At 37.8% G+C, this 23,403-nt stretch overlaps 1 protein-coding gene across 1 annotated transcript; it reads left to right on the top strand.

Moving 5' to 3' along the window:
• Positions 1–576: 576 nt before the first annotated feature.
• LOC104911520 (serine/threonine-protein phosphatase 6 regulatory ankyrin repeat subunit A-like) lies at positions 577–22,631 on the top strand. Its single transcript, XM_010712852.3, has 4 exons — positions 577–2,323; positions 3,397–3,480; positions 22,311–22,389; positions 22,627–22,631. Exons 1-4 carry the CDS (start codon positions 2,207–2,209, stop codon positions 22,629–22,631), a joined length of 285 nt encoding a protein of 94 aa, XP_010711154.1. The 5' UTR covers positions 577–2,206.
• Positions 22,632–23,403: the final 772 nt, after the last annotated feature.

The raw sequence follows: 23,403 nt of genomic DNA, 5'->3' as shown, positions 1-23,403 counted from the left end.
TGTTAAACCATTTATTGTGTTACAGCAAAGCTGTTGTAGACATTATTTTAAATGCGTGGTGATGTGAGTTTTTCCTTCCTATGACTCCCAAAGGTGGGAATTTGCTGCATCTATTAATACCCAAACCATTTAATATTCCATTTCAACCTGTCTGTTTGGATTAATATGGGAAATTTGAGAGTGAATGCATTACTGAGGAGCAGTTCCACCGGCCAGCTTGCCCACCATGGGCACACCATGAGTGGGCAGCTCAGAGGGGGACGTCAGAGGTACCGCAGAGCATGAGCAGAACCCTCGCTTTGTTCCTGAAGCTCTGAGTTAGTCCGACGACGCCAACAGCAGCCATTTACATAATACGCCCACTAACCAGCACTTCAGCACGCTCGAGCTGAAATACTTATTTAGCAAGTTTTAGGACTTCATATGCATATACAGTCGAGGTACGTGTTTCAGGCAGAGGGTAGGTTTGTCTGTCCTCATTGCAGAAAACCATGGGTTGGCCTCTACCGATTGCATTGAGAGAGATTCCACTTTAGAGGGTTTCTGTGGGGAGTTCCTTGCCTTCAAACAGTTAAGCAAGGGCTGTGGTGTGGTGCTTCTCTATCCAGTGCCATATGAAAGCAGTTAAACGCTGGAATTGTTTACTGCCTAAATTGTTGTTAGTCAGCAGAGCCAGCACACCGGATTTCTCTGTGGCTTTTAGTGGAAAATATTAAATGGTTGCTCTTTGCTCAGTTATAGAATTCTTACATTTTTGGCTGAATTAGTCACAAAATTGGCACAAACGTAACGGCAAAGACTGCCCCAAAAAAGGGCAGTCTTTTTTTTTCTGTGCCAGAGGAAGTTGCAGGGAGAGCAGTAGCTGGCTGTGTGTGACATGTGAGCATTACGGGGCATTCCATCCTGCGAGCCTGCAGTCTGCGCTCAGCTGAGCCGCCGCTCTGCCGGGGCAGCCGGGCGGCTGCAGGGTTTATCTGCTGTCATATCATTTCGACTGTTGGGGAAAAAACCTACTAAGCAGAGCCTCCATCCGAAGAGGAAAATCAGGTTGGCACAGTGACAGATGTTTGAATAAAGAAGTTGGCTCGGAGGAGATGCGTGGAGCCTGATTTTATTTTTTTTCCCCTCGCTCTCCGCCTTAATCTGAATGAGGACTCTCATGGGAACTGGATTCACATGGCGATCAAAAGGAGCGCTTGAGTGATGAACTGCTTCTGCGGAAGTCTGAGGCAGTCATTTGTGTGCAGGAGCTGGCTTATTTTGCTGAAGCGTCCTTCTTGTTGGAATTTGTGCCGGGCGCGTTCCCTGATGGAGAAGCCAGAGCCGGGGGAAGGAGAACTGAGGGTGCTGCGCTGCCGGTGGCACTGAGGGGTGAGCTGCCTGCGTCTGTCGTTTGGGGAGGCTGGATTGAGCCAACAGCGTTATTCAAGGAGTTGCATTGTCCCTGTGGTCTGACTCATCGCATGTAAATGTGCTGCAGCCTCGCTGTACATTGCAGATATTTTTATTGCATGGGGAAGAATTACTTGCCTCTCTCCCTGCTCTGAAGAACTGCTGGAAAACGGATGCATTTTTTGGATGGACTGTTTCTGACGCTGACGAACGGGGCTGCAGAATCACAGAATGGTCAGAGCCCGTGTTTATTCTCGGACAGCAGAGAGCCCGCTACTGTTGGCTGGCAACTGACCTTGCGGGACTGGGAATAGCCACAGCCGTCTCCGTCAGAGCAATTGTTCGTTCTCCAGGCCAGCAGAATGGAGCCGGTGCTCCTCCAACAATGATCCCCCTGTCTGCATAGGGGGAGGCACACTGCTCAAGTTGTGCCGCTGACAAGGGCAGATTGGCTTGGAAGGACAGCTCTTGGAGGCAGCGAGCTCTGTTGTAATTCACTTGGGTCTGGGATATTTTTATCAGCTGTTCCACAGTCTCGTCGTCGTGGTTTCGATGTTTTGTGGAATTTTATTTAAAAGAACAACTTTCTTAATTTCTCAGGGTGTTTAAATCTGAAAAATGGAGCTTAGAGGGGGATTGCAATGTCCTTTTCTAAATATTCAGACACCAGCAGCAGCGCTCACAAGTTTGTGAGTGTATGTGAAACAGGTGAAAGCATTCCCTGTATGGTCCTTGGTGCAATACCTGCAGTGTGCTTCCAGAAACAGAGTTGCTGGTGTTATTCTGTTTGCTTTTGCTTCTTCAAACGGATCGAATGAGTCGAGTCTGTATTGTTGTTTTGGAGGAGGAGGAAGATGATTCTCCCACATTTGTTTCCAATATACCTCAGGAAAATATATGTTTGCGTCCATTACCTCCTGGAAATGTGCTGGTAAGGCATGTTGTTTGGTGGCATATTTCTCATTTGTAATACTGGTAAGGATACCAATAGAAATTTGTAGCATTGTCATGAACGTGAATGATGTTGAAAGAAGCCGAAGTGGTAAAAACCCAAGAGAGGAAGCCTGAAACTTAGTTTTAGAATTAATGTTTGCAGGGGCTTGCTGTTTTGCACGGGACTTGATTGATGGTGCAGCAGTAATAGATCTCAGCTCTTGCATAGTAGCAGAGGATTGTCAGAGAGCTTGGTGAACTGTGTTGGGAGAGAATGCTTTTCCCCCTCTCCTCGTTCCTCAGGGTTACATTTATGCAATGCCACTTTAGGAACTGATATAATCATTATATTGCAATTATATGCTATATTTGTTTTGAGAACTGATAGACTTCATCAAGTGACAGCAGTTAAGAGCTAAAATAAAATAATGTAAGTCATAATTGGAATGTAACTGTTAGATTCAAATTACCTCTTATGGACAGTGCTGTGGGGCCTCTGCTTTTATTTCTTGAAATTGTTTTGTGAAGTGACTAACGAAAATCTCGCTGGCATATCTCAGCAGCTTTTCTTTTACTAAGAAATCCTGCTATATTTAGTGTGTGAGCGTGAATTTATTACCATACTTATCTGATTGATACACTTTGCTTTCTCACGTGTTCTTTTCTCTTTCTGAATAGGTTAAAGATTTCTATTCACTTCGGTCACTTTCTAATGTACAGGGTATTAACCCACTTACATTTTATAGAACTCACAGTATGTTATAATAGTCCTAATTTTATTAAGAGATATTCTCTTCTCAGCTGTTAAAAGCGACTCTTATAGGCTCTTTTTTAAAATAATGTATACTTCATTGGTTCATGCAGTGACAGAGTATGTTTGTGTGTCCAAGGTTTTTAAAGCTCTGAATTCTTTCAGTTCTATTTACTGTTAGTAGTTTCTTTATTCCACTGCTTGGGAAGTCTGATTTTTGTCCTCACCTTGTGTTTGTGTTATGTGTTACAGTATCATACACACATCACTAAAAACTGAAATGGGTTTACATTCTTAATATTTGTTTTTCTTTGTTTCAGCCACCGTTGGTTCAAGCTATATTTAATGGAGACCCTGATGAAGTTCGAGCACTAATATTTAAGAAAGAAGATGTTAATTTTCAGGTAAATCCAAACATTAGCTTTGAATACAATGTGCTTTTGTTTCAATCCAGCTTTCTGCTCTACTAATCACTTTAAAACCGTGTTAATTCAAGAGCTGTAAGTTGTAGTGCTTTTATGTAATAAGCAAAAGTAAAGTTTTTATGTACACTTAATTCTGGAAAAGAAGAGGGAGAAAGATGGTAATCTTTTAGCTTTCTACATTCACGTTGGTACTAAAGACTTAACTTTATATTTTTTTCAAATGTTAGTTTTGCAGTACTGGGGTAGCTGAAAAGTTTGTATATGCAGGTTTATCAGAACTTCTTAGAAAGTAATACTAGTTGAGTATGATGCTTTGAATGAAGTAGAGCTTATAGTACATATTAGACAATTAAAAAAAATAGTACGGAGTTTCAGAAGGTAGGCTTAAGAATGGATTTTGGAGAGATGAGCCCAATGCATATATTAGCCTCTAAAGTAAGAAATTGTGCTCGTGTGTCCTGTTAGTGACACTGCAGAATTTATTCCATTTTGGGTGAAATTCAAACAATTAAACAGCATGTGTTTACTGTGTTTACTTTCTATTAAAATTCTAATATGCATCTTTGACACTGCAAGATGATATTGTCTAAACCTTTTGCTTCTGTTAGAAATTGTTTTGCTTATTGTAGGCTGTCATTAGCCATTTAGGGTGTAGCATCATAGCAGTGTATGTAGCTGTTTTTTCTCCAAGTACATCAGAATGTGAGTAACACTAAAAACCTAAAGCTAACATCTGGATGTTACACTGTGGCCAGTGTTAGACCATGATCATTGTTTACCTTTTGTTCTTGAGATTCACAGAACCAAAACAAATATTTAGTTAGGCGTGTGTATTTTGACATTTAAAAGCATTCTGTGGAATTTATATCTGGCCAGTGCCAACTAGAAATCCTGTTTTGTGGAGCTTGGGTAGGGTCCTGTATAAGGAAACTCACTGTGAAATTGAAAGTTTTGTTTGGTAAGGTTCCTTTTTTTTTTTTTTTCCCCCTCGAGAAGTTTTGCTTGTTCTTCAGCAATATTCTGTGATGGATTATATAATATCAAATGACATAATCTTCTGTTTAGTCATGAGAGTTCTGTGGCTGAGGCTTGTTCTGTGCGTGTGTGTCTGTCTTGCCTCTCCATGTGCACATTTTGAACCTATTATTAGCATATTCATTTTAAAAAACTGATTAGTCTGTATCATTTCATTTGTATTTCTCCATGCACAAGTCAGGTTAAGCATCCATAGTAAACAAAGTAAGCTTAGTATCTATCTGCTTTTTTCATCATTTATTACAAAAGCCTCTGCTAGGTTTCATTATCTGTGAGGTAGTGAGTTTGTTTGGTTTTGGTTCTCTCACAACTTTTGTCGAACAGGTGTTGTCAGTTCATAAATACAAAATAAGTAGACATGCGTAGATAAGAAAGCTTATCATGTAATTGTTTCATACTTGGTGAAGAGGGTTACTCTAACTGCCAGGAAGCTATAGCAAAGAAAAATACTGTAGATTGAATATTCAAAATCTGTTTGTACACGTGTATACATAATTTTTCTTCTTGCTGTGGATTTAGACCACAGATGTATCTTAGTGATGCCCAAGGAGCATTTAGAATGCATTGAAAACAAATAAGCTATTTTCCTCACAGCCACATTCTTCATTGTAGGCAGATGCTTATCACATGTGACCACTCCTTTCTAACGTGGCGGTCCCAGCCCTGCATTATTTAATACTGAATTCACGTATAACCCATAGAACAGTTTGTCAGGACTTGCTGAGCATACAAATCCTCCCATGGTTGGGTAGAAATGAAGCTAACTGTGTAGGGAACTTTGTGCATCTGTCCGTGTGTGCTGTTTTTCTTGGGTTTTGCACTTGTTGTATGTACTTGACTAGAGGTAATGTATTCCTACACAGTCCCGATCCAAACCTTTTCCCTTAGTTGTGTGTTATGAATTGGTGTAGATAGAAGGAGGGGGGGAAAGTGAAGAAAATGAATTGACTGTGTATGTTTCCTAATAAAGAGAAGGATTGGGATGAACTGTAGTGGATTGTATTAGAACCAGTATACATGTTAGATCTTTTTCCACTTAGCTGTCCAAGTGCTTCAGTACAATTGTTTGAATTCCAAAGCTGTTCCCTCCACTGCCTTTGCAGAGTCTTTTCCCCTCTTGATACCAGCTAATTATTTTGCAGTTTGTATTCTAATAGCTGGGATTCCTTCCTCCCTTCTGTGTAGCAGTTGGGTCGGTTATGTAACTGGAGACTGAGTCCTGCAAGTGGAATTGTGCCCAGAAGAGAGCTGGAGGTAGAGCTGCACTGGGTCTTTATTGTAACAGTGATAGTCATCCTGAGAAGTTGTTGGTGTCTAGATAAAATACCTTTTTTTCCCTTTCTGTAATTATCCAGCTTCATTTACCTTCTTACTTTTGGGGTATATAATCTTTAACATTATTTGCCATTGGCTTAATGCTCTGCTAAAGCTAAGTAAGTTGAATCTGTGTGTTTGGCTCCCTACAGCCAGGCTGTGGTTTGCCCATTTGGTAATGTCTATCAATTGCACCAAGGTTGGACTGTATTAGAGCATTATTCATAAAGCAAGTGATGTCTTACAGTAGTGTAATGTTATATTTAGATAGATTCTGAGACGGGTAGCCTTTCGTAGCCTGCATTCTTGTGTGCAAATTCAAAGATCATGTACTGATAGTAAACCTGGGCTCTTCCAGGAAGGAGGTTGTTCTCTGTTCATGTCACATTTACCAGCTCTCTTGAATCACAGCCTGGATCTAGATTTAGAATGTATGTATTTTATTCAACTCAGCTGCTGTGATTCATGTGAAGAAAGAGCAAATTAAGCATGTTCTTTAGCTGATGAAGTTGTAGGTCAAAAAGGCTTGTCTCCTTGGTGTGCGCAGCCTTCTAGACAAACCTGATTTACGGGAACTTTGATCGAAGGTATTTTTGGAAAGTGCACTCTCTGAGGTTCCAATTACTGGAAAAAACAGAGGAGAAAGGATTACTTCTCCTTTCTCCTCCCCAAAAAATCTTGAGAAACTGTAGCTGCTCCTTTCATGAATCAGGCTTAAATCACACACGTATGTTGAGCCTGATAGAGTTTCTGTTTAGATAGAGACTGAGAGAAGAGTGCATGTGAGCACTTGTGTATTTCTCACTACTCATTTTTCCTTCATACCTAGGCTTTTTAGGTTTGGCAGTAAGGAAAATGGTGTGTGATAATTAACACTGTATCTCTGTAGTAGTTTATGATGGATGTCAATGTTTCCTCCTCTTGGTGATCAGAATAGAAAAGTTAGCTTGAAATTTGTGCACTTTTTAGCAGTTAATTTTACTTAAGTGATACTGTTATTGCCTTTCACCAGTCAGGATTTAGCCTTTTTTTTGTTGTTGTTGTTAGGTTTAGAAGTCCATCACCATTGTAAAATTGTACCCCCTTCATTTGTAACCAATACATTTATGATGTATGCTTAGTTTCATAGATTATGAATATTGAACATTTCTATCTTGGCTTTTTGTTACAAACACTACTGTGTTGAAGAAATACTGGCTCACTGACAGAAATGCTACAGAATTTGTGCATCTTATTCCTGAAATGATTGTTCAAAATCAAAACAGCTTTTCCTCCTCCTCCAAAAACTATTAAGATAATATTTCTAACCACAGAAAATGATACTTCAGGTAACCCTATATGCTATCGTTGTAACCCAATTGCACTTGATCTTAGCCAAGGGAACAAACATCTGATCCTCTCTGGAAGCAGTGTCAGTGTGCCCCTTGCTCTTTTCACGCTAGTGCCAGACAGGCGTTGCATTTGGGGAATCCCGGAATGACACAAATGTCTCCCAGTTTTCACAGGTGCTCACTGCTCCCATTTGAAATACTGCTTGACATGTGGTTAGTGACTTCAACATGAACCACCTGTGTCTTGCTGCTCATTTTGCTTTGGGAGATTATAATAGATTTATATGAAGCATATCTTCAAGCTGTTTTCTTGGTGTTGTTTTTTTCAACACAAGATATAACACTGGAAAACGAAATCACACATTCTGTACTGAGCATTGCAGCTATCAAGATATCCAGATGCTTTCTGTTCCATACCACAGGTCATCCAGCTCAGTTCTGAATTTTATGGCACTTCTCTGTCACAAGGAACCAAAAAATTAAAGCCCACCTGTGCTACTATTATGCAATTAAAAAAACAAAAACGAAAAACAAAAAAACAAAAACCACTGAGCAACCTAAAACAGTAACAAAAATAATCAACAGCATACAACCAACAGCAACAAAAATAACCAACAACAGCAGCTATAAAGCATTGCTCATAAATCCAAGAGTTTTGTTGCTGGGGCTGGCAAGCATTGTGACCCAGTAGCAGCAGCGTGACAGGTATGAATAGCAGAGCGAGGTGTGTACATCTGTCTTTGTTGTTCTGAGCAGAGGGCTTGCTGCATGGACAACTCTTGCAGTAGAAGTGTGGGCTCCTTTCCCAGACCTGCGAAATGTGGGTTTGCATAACTCCTTGTGTTATTTGCATGTTAGGAAAATGTTGCTGGATTTCCTCCTCGGGTAAGATATGATGTCTGTCTTGATTTCTTGTTATTTTTTGTTTTAATTTTACTCTGCACATCATTGCATGTACTACAAGAGGAAGAAAATAGGCTTGTTAGTTTGGCCAGAAGCCTAGGGTTTCTCATACCGCATTGAGTTTAGATACCATGAGAATTAGGAATTGACTGTGTTGATTATCTAAGTAATTTAGGAAATAATAATTTATAACATAAACACAAATAACATTATAGAACAGTTAAAAACTAAGAAAGATTCTTTGTGATGCTGGTGTCGATCAGGAAAATACTAGAAAAGGTTAAATTAAAAAAACAGGCAAAAGTTTCATGGTTTTCATCTTTATATTTCTCTTGTGGGCTGGTCTCCTGGATAACTTTCTTGTCCAGGCTTACAAGTGCAGCCTAGAACAAGAAAAACATGGATTAAGCTGGCTGAAATACAGAACATTCCACAAAATGTAGCAGGATGAATGCTCTGATCATGCTGATAAATTATGTACAGATTTTGGATCTTTAGATTTTTAATATGTTATGTAGGAAACTAAATCACTTCTCAATTATTTTGAGTATCTCTGAAGGTAAGGAAACTTAAAAACGTAGCATGGCCTTGCTTAAAAGCAGATAAAGGAAAAGTATGCGAAGTATGACATAAAAATAATCTTCAGGAGATTATTACCTTTGTGTTATCTTTCTGCAGCCATTCATTTTACCAAAGTATATAAACAGTATGATAATTTTTTTCTCCTTTCTGATTAGGAAAAAAGAACAGAACAAAATGCATACAACTACAATTGTAAAATCATTTTAATTTGACATCTGTGCCTCGTAAAACCTCTTCCTTTATTAATTGCTGTACATAAACTGTTTCAGTTATCCTTTTTGTGGTCAGTAGCTTCTGTAACTTAAGTCACATCAAGAGAACAGTTTGACATCTGAGGCATCTGAAGGTGCTGCTCAGAGCAGGTTAGCGCGTGGCACTTCTCTGACAGTGGCTGTTCATGCGCAGTGCTGTGTTTCTTTGCTTGAGGATATCAGGGAAGCTGTTAAGATGCTCTGGAAATAGATTTGAGAACAATGGAGAACGCAGACAATTTTGCACAGGAAATTGTGTGGGCCAGGTAGAGGCAGTAAGAAGACACGTATGGGCCAACCACACTCCTTTCCACTTCAGGGACGCTATGACCATTGACTAGAAAGAAGTTCTGCCATGTTTTGTAATATGTGTCATTTTGTCCACCTGAAGAACACTTGAAGATGCATCGTTTTCCAGGGCAATTCATCTCTAGCTTTTGTTGCTAGGTAAAGTTTCTGTCAGTCAGAATGAAGCTTCTGGGGCCTTTGTATCTAAACTGGTGAGACTAGATGGTAGTTAGATCTCGCATAGCGTAGCAAAAGCTAAGCAGGAATCATGTACTGTTTTAATTCCTTTCTAAAGGGTGAGAGTGCTAAGGACTCTATTTGTCTCAAGCAAGCATCAGACTCAGTAAGTATTTTGTTGAGTCCATTGCAGGCAGTGTAGACTGTTTGCATGAAGGGCTTTTATGCTGGCAGCTACGGTTGGCAACATTAACTTGGGCTAAGCGCTTTGATGCTGTGAAGCAGCATCTTATTGTACTCCTTGGCAGCACAGACTGTGCGGGCAGCTCCATCACTCCTCTTTGCTGACGTGAATGTCAGGAAGGAATTAACAAAGCATCCAGAAAAAAATGTAACACATTCTGAAGAGTAGTGGATTTTTTTATACATAAGTATTTCTTGTATTGTTTGACTTCCTATCTTAACAGTTCAGATTAAAAGCTTTTTTTTTATCCCAGTAATGTTAAGGATATCTGTGAATTTGAAAGGCTTTACGAAATTGATGAGAACATATGAGTTATAACTTTTGAGTTTGGCTCTAGTTACTTTAACTCATTTTCATCCTTTGAATTGTTTAGCACTGTGACCGGATGTGAGTTTTCCTACAGGTAAAACCTGTATATTGAAAAGACGTAGGTGTACATGTAGATACACATTCATCTGTGAAGGCTGGTCTGAAATCATTGTCTCCTATCTCATTCAGTTGGTCCAGGATGTCAGGGGTGGATGTTGATGGTATGACAGCAGAAGCTGAGACTTCCCACCAATATTCTGTTACTTGTTGCCATGTGACAGATGGCAGCAGAGGGACAGTCTGACACAATGGCATCTTGCATGGAAGTGCGGATGAAGCAAAAGAGTGTCATTAAATTCCTCTATGCAGAAAAAATTGCTCCCATTGACATTCATTGGTGCTTGCTGAACATTTAGGGAGACTAAGCAGTGAACCAGTGGATGAGACAGTGAGTGGTGCATTTCAACAGTGCTGACAGTGATAGGATCACCTCCACTGGTGCAGTTTTCTACAAGCATGACAGCAGGTTCTTGTTCATTGCTGGCAAAAAGTGCATAGCTAATGGTGGTGACTATGTTTGTAGCTGAGAATTAGCTCTATGAAATAGTGTTGTTGTGCTCTTTGTCTGTTGTAGTTTCCATGGAAATAAATTGTGAGGCATTACTTTTGGAGTGACCCAAAGGGTGGCTTATCTAAACACATGATCAGCTGTCAGTGGGAACAGGCCTTTGAAATCATTGCAGGAGGTCAGAGAGAAAATTAAATATAACTGTATAAACAAATATGAATAATGATAGTATCTCCAATTAAACCCACTGTTTAGAAACAGACCTCAATTTGGTACAGCAACTCATGCCTCGCTGTTTCTATTCAGAACCCAATTTCAGAAGCTGAATAGAGTCGGAGAAATGTTATATAGCAACTGTGTGCCTGTGAGACCTCACAGAGAGCAGCAGGTGAAGTTGGGATTGCAGTAAATCATAAAAACAAATAGGGTATGCCTTCAGACACTTCCACTGCTAACTGTTCATTGAGCAGTTTTTGTTAACATCTAACTAACAGAAGCTATACCTATCATCTTTATTAGAACAGATTTCTAATAAGAATTGAGAGAGCTTTTCCAATTAGCTGAAGACATTTTAACCAGTTAGTGATTGTATCTAATTTGTTATCATTTTATTTTGCTTGAGGTATATGCAAATACATTTTTTCTTACATGTGATAGTGAAGGAAAATATGTAATCTTAGGGATTCACAATAGCACCTATTCTATCTTGTTTGCCCTTGGGCTTTTAATAAAATACAGTCATAAAATTATAGCTAACTTCTTACTTTTCTTTTTTTGCTCAGGCTTCCCTTCAGTGTGTATTTCAATTAACTTCATTGCTTTCTGATGCTAGATATTCTCTGTAATGAACTTTCTTGATGTTTCCACCAAAAACAGGAACTTACATTTACTGTGTGACCAGCCTGATGATGAGTCATGAGGCTCTCCTGCTTCCTGCAGCATTCACTTAATTGACATTTATTTACGTGTGCAGAAATAGTAGGAAAATTGTGTGAGGAATCTTACTTCTTTAGAGTGTTTGTGGTCCTTCGCAGCAGGTTCTACCTGCTCAGAATTGGCAGGTATGCATCAGTGTGTAACATGGTGCTGATGTAGTTCATTTGCAAGAAGATCTACGGTTTGGCTTTTAAAAGAGCATAATATGCATAGCACATGTAAATGTGTGAGATTTTTTTAATTAAAAAGATACAAAGTTAACATAAAAATTACTGTCAATAAGCATGCTCAAGTTCAGTGAGATATTTTTTTAAGGGAGTAGATAGAATTTATTACTACCATATGGGAATATCCAGGAGTTATTTTGGTGTAGAGTTAAATTTTTCGTAACAGGAATGTTTATGTTAAGTATCTGAAGGGGGTAAGAAGATACTTAGCTGCAGGAAATATAGGGAAGCTTTCCCTGTTGGAAAGTTTGATCTGTTTCTAGAGCAATTGCTAAGAGGCTATTTGTTTCATGGATCTGAAGCATGGTTAATTCCAAGAAATGGAGAACTTTGGAGACCTAATTCTTAGCGTTGTGGAAATGTGCAGCTTGTTGTACACTGTGTCTGGGTACTGTAAGAATATCCACCAGCTACTCAAAAATTTAAATTTATAATATATTAGTTATTTTATGTTACTTAACTATATTACAGTTTGGGGTTTCCTGTTCATTAGTGTGGAATATTTTCCAAGCATGTCATCTGTAATGAATAATCAGATAGCTTATTTCCTTTTAAATGTGGCTTTGAGAGTGAATCATGCTTTTCAGCCTCAGTATAAAGTATGTCCACATTGCACTGAGCTCCTTTTCTGGGGTAGAAATGTTTTAGAATGTTTTAAAAATACAAAGCTGTGTGTTTTCCTTCCGAATCAGAATTCTGAATGACAGAACCTTGCCAGTCCGAATTGAAATAATCCTCTGCATCCTGTTGGTAACGTCATATTTACTCTGTGCAAATGAGATTTTTAAGTGTATTGAGTTATCGCTCTTGTTAGAGCCATATAATAAGACCTTCAACAGAGTTGCAGAATAATCTGACTAACATCAGCAAATTGCTGCCTGGCACAGTGCATTATTTGGATGATAACTCAGAAAGTTACCAATTGCATAGAATAGGATTCTTCTTAAAGGAAGAATTTTTACAAAAAATGAGAAATATTTTTTTAGAGACTTAGCGTTGAATTAATGGTTGAACTAATATTAGTATGGCGTACTACTTGTGCTAATTAGATTCTGCTTCTCATCAGGCCTAGTAAGCTTGCCTAGCTCTATATTAATGTGGTTATACTGTTTGCTAAACTGGGCAAACAAGCTTGGATTTCTGCATGGTAGTCTTTCTACCCTATTGGTTGTACACTGAATTTGTTTTACAGTAATTGGGGTTTTGACAGACAAGATTTGTTCCGGTCATTGCTATCCTTTAGTATGGCATCCATTTAAAGAACCATGAATAATTAGATAATTCTTGAAACACATTTGAAATTTCTGCATTTGAATCTCCAATGTGATTCTTGTTAGTGATAATGATTTTATAGATCATGTCTGATGTGTCATTTTATTTTTAGTGATTATAACCTTACATACTCAGAAATTATTAAAAGTTTCACATTTCCTGCTGCTTTTACAAAACAAACTAGAGGCGAGGCCTTGAATAGTTCCAGCTTACTGGAGTTGCTCCTGGCACTTGCTGTGCCTGTCATGCACGGCACTGGTATTTGAGAACAGAACATCCCCGCTCCAAGAGCAGAGAGAAGAATAAAGCTCTGTAGACTTAATGTGTGTTAACATCCAACATCGACACAGTCCTTAAAGAATGCATTGCTGTTAATAGCAAGAGAGGATTTGAATTTACTCATTATTTATAGTAACTTCCCATGTGAAAGCTCCGCATGCGTATGCAGTGTAACTTTGTACGAAACAGTTTTTCCTTGCTTTGCAAGTGACCAAAGCTATCTCATATATTAGTGGAACGTCTAATGCTACATCAGTAATCAGTCCTTTAAATCTACTCCAGGGAAGGCTGTGTGTAAATCAAAAACTGGGTGGAGAAAGTGTCATTTGTTTGCTTCTGTTCTATGGGAGGGCCGTCCCAGAGGCACCTAGGGAGGAGGCTGCAAGGAGGCCCCCAGTCTGAGGGCCTCACACTGCATCAGGCCTCACAACAAGTGCAGTTGAAGATTTGAGGACTTGTCATTTCCTGTTGCAGACCCTTGTTGGGTGTGAGGGGTGGAGTTGTTTCTCAGCATCATTCACTGAATCAAAGAATCATAGAATGGCTTCAGATAGGAAGGGATCTTAAAGCCCACATGGTTCCAACCCCCTGCTGCAGGGCAAGGCTGCCACCCGCCAACTTGAGCTGCCCAGGGCCCCGTACAACCTGGCCTTGAGCACCTCCAGGGATGGGGTACCGCAGCTTCTCTAGGCAGCCTTGTGCCACTGCCTCACCATCCTCTGAGTAAAAGATTTCTTCATAACATCTCCCCTCTTGGTTTAAAGCCATTCCCCCTTGTCCTGTCACTATCAGACAGTGTACAAGTCAGTCCCCCTCTTGCTTGTAAGATCCCTTCAAGTACTGAAAGAAGTGTTAACATTTAAACACAACCTGAAAAACACTTTTCTGTCACCAAGACGGTGCAGTTAGTGAGATGAGTACCTGATTTATATCAGACACATTCAGGGATGTCATGCTAACAATGGCATTTGTAATAAGAAAGCAGAAAACTCAGCTTTTCTGAACAAAAGTGTCACTGGCCTGAACGTAATATGGTGGATTTAAACCAGGATGGAGATGTGCATACCTTACCTAGTGTGGTGTGATCTTTCACTGGAGCATGAACAGAGACTGTATTATCCTGTTTTCTTTCTTGGCATCTTTTCTTATTTGTGTCCTTAGATACTACAGATAGATTACAGGGTGAGACAAGGCGTTTGCTAGCCCTTCTTCAGCCTGCTTCGTGAGCACAGTCTCTGTTACATAATATTCCTCATAATGCCTGTTTATGTGCATTCTGCTTTTATTTTTTTTCTCTAGAATAGCTTGAATTATTTATTTGTCTTATTGGCAACTACAATCCAATTAAAAGCTTGTTGTTTTTTTCTCTACCATATGTTCCAGATAGATGTTTACAAATGGTATATTTGACATTTGAAAAAGGGGAAGCCAAGGGAAGTTTTTTTTTTTTTTTTAATGAGATTATCATATCTTTTGTTTGTTGATTTTTCTAAGCACAGAATAATTTCAAATGCTAGAGAGGTTTTATGTTTGGGAGAGGTTAATTTCAGTATCATTTTTTAAATTTTTTTTCACCATCTAATATTTTAGTGTGTAATTTTGGCCACAGGAGTTGCTCTGTTTTAATTCCTGAGTTAAAGGAAAAAAAAAATCCCAAATATCTCAGCTGTACTGTAAGATTGAGTCCATCATATCAAAGGGTAGAGAACAGGTCTTTATTTGTTCCATATATTGGGGAAGAATTCAATAGCATTTGTTAGTGATAAATGGGACCAAATTCTTGGTTGTTGGAACTCAAAGGGAATGGGAGTAGCTCACAAAACCTGCTCAATTATTCATGTCCTTACTCAATACACAGATGGATCGTTGACTTCTCTCACAGCAAGTTGTAGGCTTCATAATTTGGGCAAAAACAGTTGTGTACATTTTCGTAGAATAAGTACTAAGGTTCAGCTTTTCCCGTTAGCTGTGGTCGTTCCTTACATGGAAACCTAACTAAGAAGAATCATGGAAGCAAGAAGAGCCTTACAAAACCTGCACTCTGCCTTCATACTTTCAAAACATAACATTTGGAGAGAGGCATAAAGATGTTTTGAGTTGTTTTTTTTTTTAATGTGTCTCCTGAAATACTTACCTACAAGTTACCAAGTAGAATTGCTTTAATAAAGTTCAGTGTTTTCTTTTGTCATCAACAGACAAAAATAACATTTTTCTAGAACCCAAATGAAACGGAAATGCTGCATTCCACCAAATACAGCTATTTTATTATTATATTTCTGAAGATTTAATACCTTAAAATGACCTTGAAAACAAGACATGCTCATGAGCTGAATCTCATGGTTTAAATGTCTTAACCATATTAAACTAATGTGACTACTGTGTTGGTTTTTTTTGCTTTTGGAGAAGTTAGCAGTATGAGGGGAGATGTTACTTCTTGAAACAAGACATTTTTACTCTTATTTTCTGATAGATTGCTTAGTTGGCTATGTACCCTGCTATCAAAGTCATAGATCAGACTGAATCTTAGTAATTGTTTCTTGTGCAAGATGTGACTCACTTTTTATTTTTCATGTGTTAGCGTTTGTGGCCACAGCTTTACAGTCACATGTGAACAATTTTGTTATCGCATCAGTTAGAGTCTTGTGACATAAAACATCAGACATTTGAAGAATAAGGTTTTTGAAAAGTTGTCCAAAAGACTGTTACTTAACAATATTGTTTTGAACTTCAATTTCCTTTCCTGCCAGTCTTTTTAATGATATAGCACCCACCAGCATTCAGAATCACATTTGCTAACACGTTATGTACATGAAGTTTGGGATTCGATACTAGCTGAAGTGGCAGATTTTCTACCTCTTTTCCTGTTCTCATCTCGTGAAATTGTTCAACTGTGCGGAAATGTCGAAGACCAAGTAGCCTTTTGAATGAGAGTGCTAAACCTTTGACACGTTTGCTTGTGTGACTTGAAGGCACATACAATCTTCATTAAGAAAATCTCTAGGTGTTATTTTTAAAAATACTGAGTTTATGCAACCATACATATTTTTTAAAAAGAATTTTTAATAAAAGAAAGTTGAATGTGATTGAATGTTCCAATAGTATATATCAATTTTATATATGTATGAATGCTTGATTTTATTTTTCTGTGCAAACTTAGGTTGAATGATTCCCACTAAATTGTTCTTACTGTTCAGGCATTTTAAAAAGGAACCAACCTTTGAATGAATTTTTTTTTAATCAGATTTTGTGAATGAACTATGTGCAGTAGTTCAGTGAAGACAAGTTCTTTAATTAGATTTGTTATTTGAGTTAATCAAATAATCCTTAACTGAATAGGAAGAATATTATTTTCAATGGATTTCAGTGCTACTCTGTGAACTCGAACTGGAAATTCAATTCCAGAAGTTTCTTTAAAAAATGCTCAAAATCATTAAGTTGAATGAGGATTTATCAGGGATTGCAACGTATGTCCAGGCAGCAAAGCCATACAATGGGAGTTATTTTCCCTCACCTCCCATTTGTCTCATAATGTGGAATGGGGTGCCCAAAGCAGTGTAGTTCTTTCCTCTAGGTGAAGGTAAAACTTGTTTGACGAGCAGTTTTTCTTGAAGGCTTCAGGTATACTCCAGGTCATACTGGGACAGTAAGGTGATTGCCTGGGCTGTCACAGTAGCCAAAAAAGGAAGGGATACCCATCCTGATACAGAGCACATTGCAGTCGGTCACTGTTGCTACAGCCTGAGTTACTTACCAAAAAGTTGTTTTTCCCAGGGAGGAAATGTGGATATGCGTAACAATTTTCTGCAGCCAAAATTCTTATCACTTCCATTATAGTGACTAAATAAGAGTAGATCAGATCAATCTTTATAACTTTTAGTGTCACTCAGTTGGTGTAGGTTCATCCCATTTTCATCTGTCTGGACAGGCCCATGCTAAACCTCCATCCTGTTTCTGAAATATCCCTATCTACAAAACCTGAGCAGCTCTTTGGATTATCCATCTGCAGTTGCTGAGTATTTGATTTTGATTTTCAAAATGGAATTTTGGGGAGGAGTGTTTGTGTTTCCCTAGCATTATGCACATAATAGCCTTTTCTTTTAACTTCCTAGATTTGCTCTGTCTTAATATTTGGTATAAAGAGGATATGTCCTAAAATACAATAAGGCTTAGTGATAAAGCCTTTATTACCGAAGGTTTAGCGTGGGCTTTCTGAAATGCTCCTTATGAATGCAATTCAAGTGTTTATGAAAATACTAGCATGAGCAGTGGTTCAAGCAATTAATGAAATCAGTGTGGCAAATCTAGTCTTTTCAAACTATGATGGTACTTACCTGGATTCAAGCAATACTTTTTTGTTAGCTGTTTAATATATATTTTATTTTTGTGGCTAATGGTATGCTTTCATCCTGTTTTTAAGCATGCAGAAGAGAGGGTTTTTTTAATATCTTGTTCATTATATTGGAGACACATTTCAAGTTTGGGATAGGAGGAGAAGATACAGTTTCGCTTGTAAAAATACTGCTAGTCAAAATCAGTTGGAAATTTATTTTTTATGACAACATCAAGTTGTGTCTTCTAGTTAAGCTATGAATGTCAGAATAACTTTAAATGGTGTTCTGAGAATTGAGTTAAAAAAAAAAAAAGGGAACCTGAGGAAAAAAAATCACAGATAAATTACACTCAGGATAGAGATGGGAAATGAAGTTGTTACAGATTTGCATGTTTGGAAACTCTAGTACTACATTTATTTTATTTTTTTAGTACTTTCAGTTGACAATAATTAATGCTTTGTTGTTGGACATCCTTCCAAGGAGTTAGCATCCCCAATTACAATGGCCCCAGCTCTGTACCTAAGCTAAGTCTTATGAAGTTTAAACATAAAAGCCTAGCATTTAGATGCATTCTATTTTGGGTAGAAGAAGAAAAAATATTTAGAATAAGTAATCATTCTATTTTTAAAAAGGGTGATTCTAAAATCTGTCTGAGAATCTGCAGAGTATCTTAGTGAATGTTAAGCGAAGTGCAGCACTGATGACTTGATACTGGGAGAGACCCCTCTAATATTTGATGCTATTAAAGAATTGCATATATTTTACATTTGTGTTCATATGTACTATCAGTGAACCTAGGAGTTACCAGAAGTTCTTTCTCACTAGCTTACCTCTCAGTTGCTTGCAGAGATAGTACCCACACAAAGATAATATTTATCTGGAAGAATACATATTAAAAAAAAAAAAAAGGTAGATATGAATGCTATCTGTTTAACTTAAATTTCTCTGTTGTTTTGTTTTGTGGAAGTACCTGTTGAAACAGTGAAAGCCAATATTCTATGTCACAAAGGAGGTATTGCTTTTGTTCTAAATTCGTTGAAGAAGAAGAGAGTTGTAAAGAAATTCTGTGCTCCACAGTCGTCATCATTTTATCCCAAATTTAGTTTTAAAGGGGTCATCCCATTATTTCAATATTATTCAGTATTCAGATGCATATAAAGATTATGATGTGATTTATTTATTTTTGTGAAATAGAATTGTCATCTGAACACTCATTTCTCGAGGACTTTTTAATTGCTTTTTATTTTGACTGCATTGACCACTATCTGGAATTAAACTTTGAAGTGAGGGAACATAAATTTGTAGTTTTTGCTGGAATGCCAGCATTTTCTTTGAATTGTGTAAGACCTGCCTATTGCAACTACTTTAATAAATTTCCTTGCTAACATTATGTCTGATTAAGTGGTCATCCTTCTGTACTCAGCGCTGATGATGCAGCAGCTTGTGTACTGTATTCAGTTTTGGGCCCCTCACTACAAGAATGATATTGAGACCCCAGAGGTGTGCAGAGAAAGGCAACAGAGCTGTGAGGGTTCTGGAGCCCAAGTCTTATGGAGAGAGGCTGAGGGCGGTGCGATTATTCAGTCTGGAGAAGGATGAGGAGAGACCTTATCACTCTCTACAACTGCCTGAAAGGAGGCTGTGGCAGGGAGGGGGTCAGCCTCTTTTTCCACATAAGAGCCACAGGACAAGAGGAAGTGGTCTCAAGTGCATCAAGGAGGTTCAGATTGGGAAAATTTCTTCTCAGGAAGAGTGGTGAGGTGTTGGAACGGTTTGCCCAGTGAGATGATAGAATCTCTATCCCTGAAGGTTTTCAAGAAATAAGTATGACATGGCACTGAGGGAAATGGTTAGTGGGCATGGGTGGAGATGGGTCAGTGGTTGGACTCCCTGATCTTAGTATTTTATTCCAACCTTAGATCATAGGATCATTAGGGCTGTTGTATGCTGATTTCCCTTGCACGTTTTTAAATTGGAAAAAAACATTTTTCTTTATTGCCAAAGGCTACCCTAGGAATAGTGCAGTGTTTTAAATTGCAAAGTACCAACAGGGTTAGATATTCTGTAGCTTTTATGTACAAAACTTCTTTTTATGAAATGTTCCTTTCGGTGTCATTTAAGTTCCTAATATTGAAGAAACAACACTAAGGCCGTTTGCGTACCAGGGTTTATATTAGTATGATGTACCAGTGCTGCAAAATGTTTGCTTACATAGTTGTTTCTTAAAACTGAAAGCTGGATTAATTTTACTTGCTGTAATGATTTTAATGCTTATATTTTTATATTTGCTGATGAAATTTGTCCTTCAAATGATTACTCTTCTAAAAGAAAAAGTAGTTGATCTGTCTGGCAGTATTATAGCTGCATATAAAGTTTAAATTTTTCTTTAATTTTATCCTGATTTCATTTATTAAAATTCACCAATGAAATGTAAGACTTAAATTGAGTAAAGTTGGATTTTTTTTAAAGGAAGCTGATATGTGCATGCTGATGAGATCTTAGTGAATGCCGATTTTCTGTTGTTTTTTTTTTTAATAAGAAAATCTGAAAAATGGTTCTTTACTGAAATGAAAATTCTCCCACGTGCAAGTTAATTTAAAAAAATAAAAATTTACAGCTGTGAAACTGAGGAAGGAGTCAGGCCAAACTGTTTTCAACTTGCAGAACATTTGAAATTGGTATAGACGCTGGGTTTGGGAATTGCTGAAATACCAAGCTCTGGATTTGGCCCAGGATATGAGGAGCTGTGAGCATCTCAATGAAACCAGGAGTTGGGTTTGAGTGTTTTTAGACACTGCTGCTTCGGCACTTTGGTGGCTTCATGGTACTCAACTCTTTCCCTTTAGTAGAGGCAGGATTTGGGAAAATATGACTTGGATTCACCAGAAATTTGGATCGTTGGTGTTTCAGAAAAATATATTAGAGGCTTGGTAGTTAACATTTCTCTAAACAAGCGACTTCATTCTGCCCCTTTGTATTGAAAGATTTCTGATAGATGAGATTTGACTGGTTACTTGTGCGACTTTTATCACTGAGATATGGGGTATGTGGTCTTTGGTTGTGTTCTTACGAAAATATTTCTCTACAGAAAGGTATATTCATGACTTAGTCTTATTTCCTCTAGTTCTACAGTGAAGTTGAAGACAATGAAGCGTTAAACTTATTTTTGTACTTGTAGGTTGTGGGCACTTTAGCATTATCAAACAGGCTCAAGTGGAATTGCATGTTATTATACAGTACCCCAGTGATTCCAGATAAGAGGAAAGAAACTTTTTAGTGCTGGCTACTGTTTCCTTCCTTTGGGCTGGAGGAGCAGCAAGGCTAATGTGTGTATTAATGTTTCCCTTGTGCTTCCAGTCTTTTCTTTTTCCTCCTCCCTGCATTTCAAATCCTCAGTGCCAGGAGCTGTCTTTTATTTAATTTTTGTCAGAAGTTTGTAATCTACAGTTGAGACATCCTGGCATTACGTGGTGTTAATGACAAATAAGTACTATTAGTTGCTTACTCATGGTGCATCAGTGTCAGGTTGTGTACTGCTCAGTGTTGAATCCCCTCTGTGTAATTCAGAAAATGAAGTAAGGAAACACTGATAGTATGGTGAATATGTGATTTGAACTTTTTCTGAGCAGGGACAAAACAGTGAATAAGCAGTTCAGAGAGGTGGGCTTGTGTGTGCTTTTTGTTGTTTTCTTTTGTGGAGTTTGGAATGTGCTGAGTTGTGAAGTTGTCTTGTATGTTCCAACAGTAACTCTTTGCTATCGGATCTCTCCTGCCTCGTTCTTGTAGTTTTCTTCCTGCATGCTAATAACTCTCAAATAGGAATTCACCAATTACAGTGATTGAGCAAATCTTCACAAATAAAAGGGCAATTAAAATGAAATTTTCTGAAGTTGTCAACAAGAATTGAATTAATAGAAATGTCTCGCTACTTAAAATTCATTGCTTGTCATCTTGATTCTTCTTCCCTTGACCTCACAGTGTGTTTCAAGCTCTACTAAAATGGTTTGGAAATCTAAGAAGAACTTAATCCCAGATGCCTGTGAAGATCGGTTTCTTTTCTAGTTTTTCAGCAGCCATCCCTTAAAGAGCAAATTGGCTGATTTTTGTTCTTGTTTTTGTTAAATTCTGTGTCTGTTAATGTTCTTGCTTATTTGTAACTTCAGAAGGACACAAGATCAGCCTGAGTTATCCACGTTCCTGGATCTTATCTCTATCTTCTGGAGCGCTTCTGCAAAATGAACTATATCTCGTCCTCCTCTTTGCTCATCTGCAGTAAACAAATCAGTTGAAATCTCAACATTTCTGCCTCTGCTCACTCCAGTTTCTTTCCTATTTTCTATTTTCAAAGTAATTGCTGAAGTTGACCTTCAACTTCCCAAAGAAAGCATTTCACACCAATATATATAGAGTTGAAGCACCTTTTTTTAAATATGCAGAACAGCCTTAAGTTCATGTTTCTGGAGACAAGTGAGTGGTGATTTCTAACTGATAGGTTTATCTTCAGGTGTGATGAGTATCTGTCAACCTGTGTACCTCAGGAAAACGTGCTAGCTGACTGTATAGGTGTAACAGTTCCTTAGGGAGAGGTGTGCTTCTTTCAACAAATGTGGCTAACATCTTTAGGGTAACAATGTTTTCTAAAATATAAAATGTGTAATATTTGGAAGATGCATTTTTATGCAGTGTTTTTTCATAACTCATGCAGAATGCTAAAACATAGTTTTTATTTTGAATAAAACCTTTTTTCCCCCTCTTACCACAGGATAATGAGAAAAGGACCCCTTTACATGCTGCTGCGTATCTGGGAGATGCAGAAATTATTGAACTGCTTATTTTATCTGGTATGTCCTGTTCCTGTTAATGGAAAAAAAAAAATTACCTCTATGCACATTCAAAAAATTATTTATGTACATCTTAGTTTGTATAGCTTTTACTGAGATATTTAATGTACTAAAATCTGAAGAAGCTTATACTGAAAGTTTGGGTTTTTCACTTATCAGTATTACAGTACTGTGTAGTTCTGCTCTAAAATGCTTTTGGTAGAAAGCTTTTTCAGTTATATTTCTTCTTATTTGTAGCTTGATCAGCTTTACATACTCCTCTTTAAAGAAGTAATAATGTTTGTGTTACATGTAGATGTTTGCAGCATTGCTTTGGTCTTAAATTGGCCTTCAGAAAAAAAAGTGAATGTAGAAAATAGAATCTGAAGTTGGTGACATTTTTTTTAAATTATCTTTTGCTATTGCTTAAATGCAGAGGGTATAAGTAGGTTCAGCTGGAAATTTTAAAACTGCTTTTCTCATTTTCTATTTATTTTCACTAAAACAATGCACAAGTTTTGTAAGACAGTATATTTTAACCTTAAAAAGAAAGAGAAACAAGAAACTGAAAAAGAACTTAAAAACCCAGTTTGATGACTGAGCTACTGAATTGATTGTCTTTAATCTTGGACAAACTTACCCATCAGGTGGGCTAAGTTCATGATGTGAGAACTGCTCTAAGGTTAGATGCAAAGATGAAAGCTTGTCCCACAGAACTTCTTTGGTGCTCAGTCTGCTTAATGGCAAACGCTACCCAAGCACAGTTGGCTGTTTTTCCCTCCCCTCACTGCAACCTTTAATAGCAAATTTTACTTTAAGTGTCACTATAATTATATAGGAGTTGCCTCCAGATTTTCAATTGAAATTGCCAGGTATGACTTAATTTGTTTATAATTAAGCAAAATGTAATATTTCCACTATATATTACATGTCTATATATACATTATTATAACTAATGTAGCATTTTGTGTAACTATATACTTCTTAGGGAAATATGCCATAATTTAAAATTTTTTGATCATGTAAGAAAGGTTT

This window comes from Meleagris gallopavo, chromosome 6, assembly GCF_000146605.3.
Source record: "Meleagris gallopavo isolate NT-WF06-2002-E0010 breed Aviagen turkey brand Nicholas breeding stock chromosome 6, Turkey_5.1, whole genome shotgun sequence".
In the NCBI taxonomy this organism is placed as follows: domain Eukaryota; kingdom Metazoa; phylum Chordata; class Aves; order Galliformes; family Phasianidae; genus Meleagris; species Meleagris gallopavo.
The sequence above is the reverse complement of the archived record's forward strand: the minus strand, read 5'-3'. Positions and strand labels throughout refer to the sequence as shown.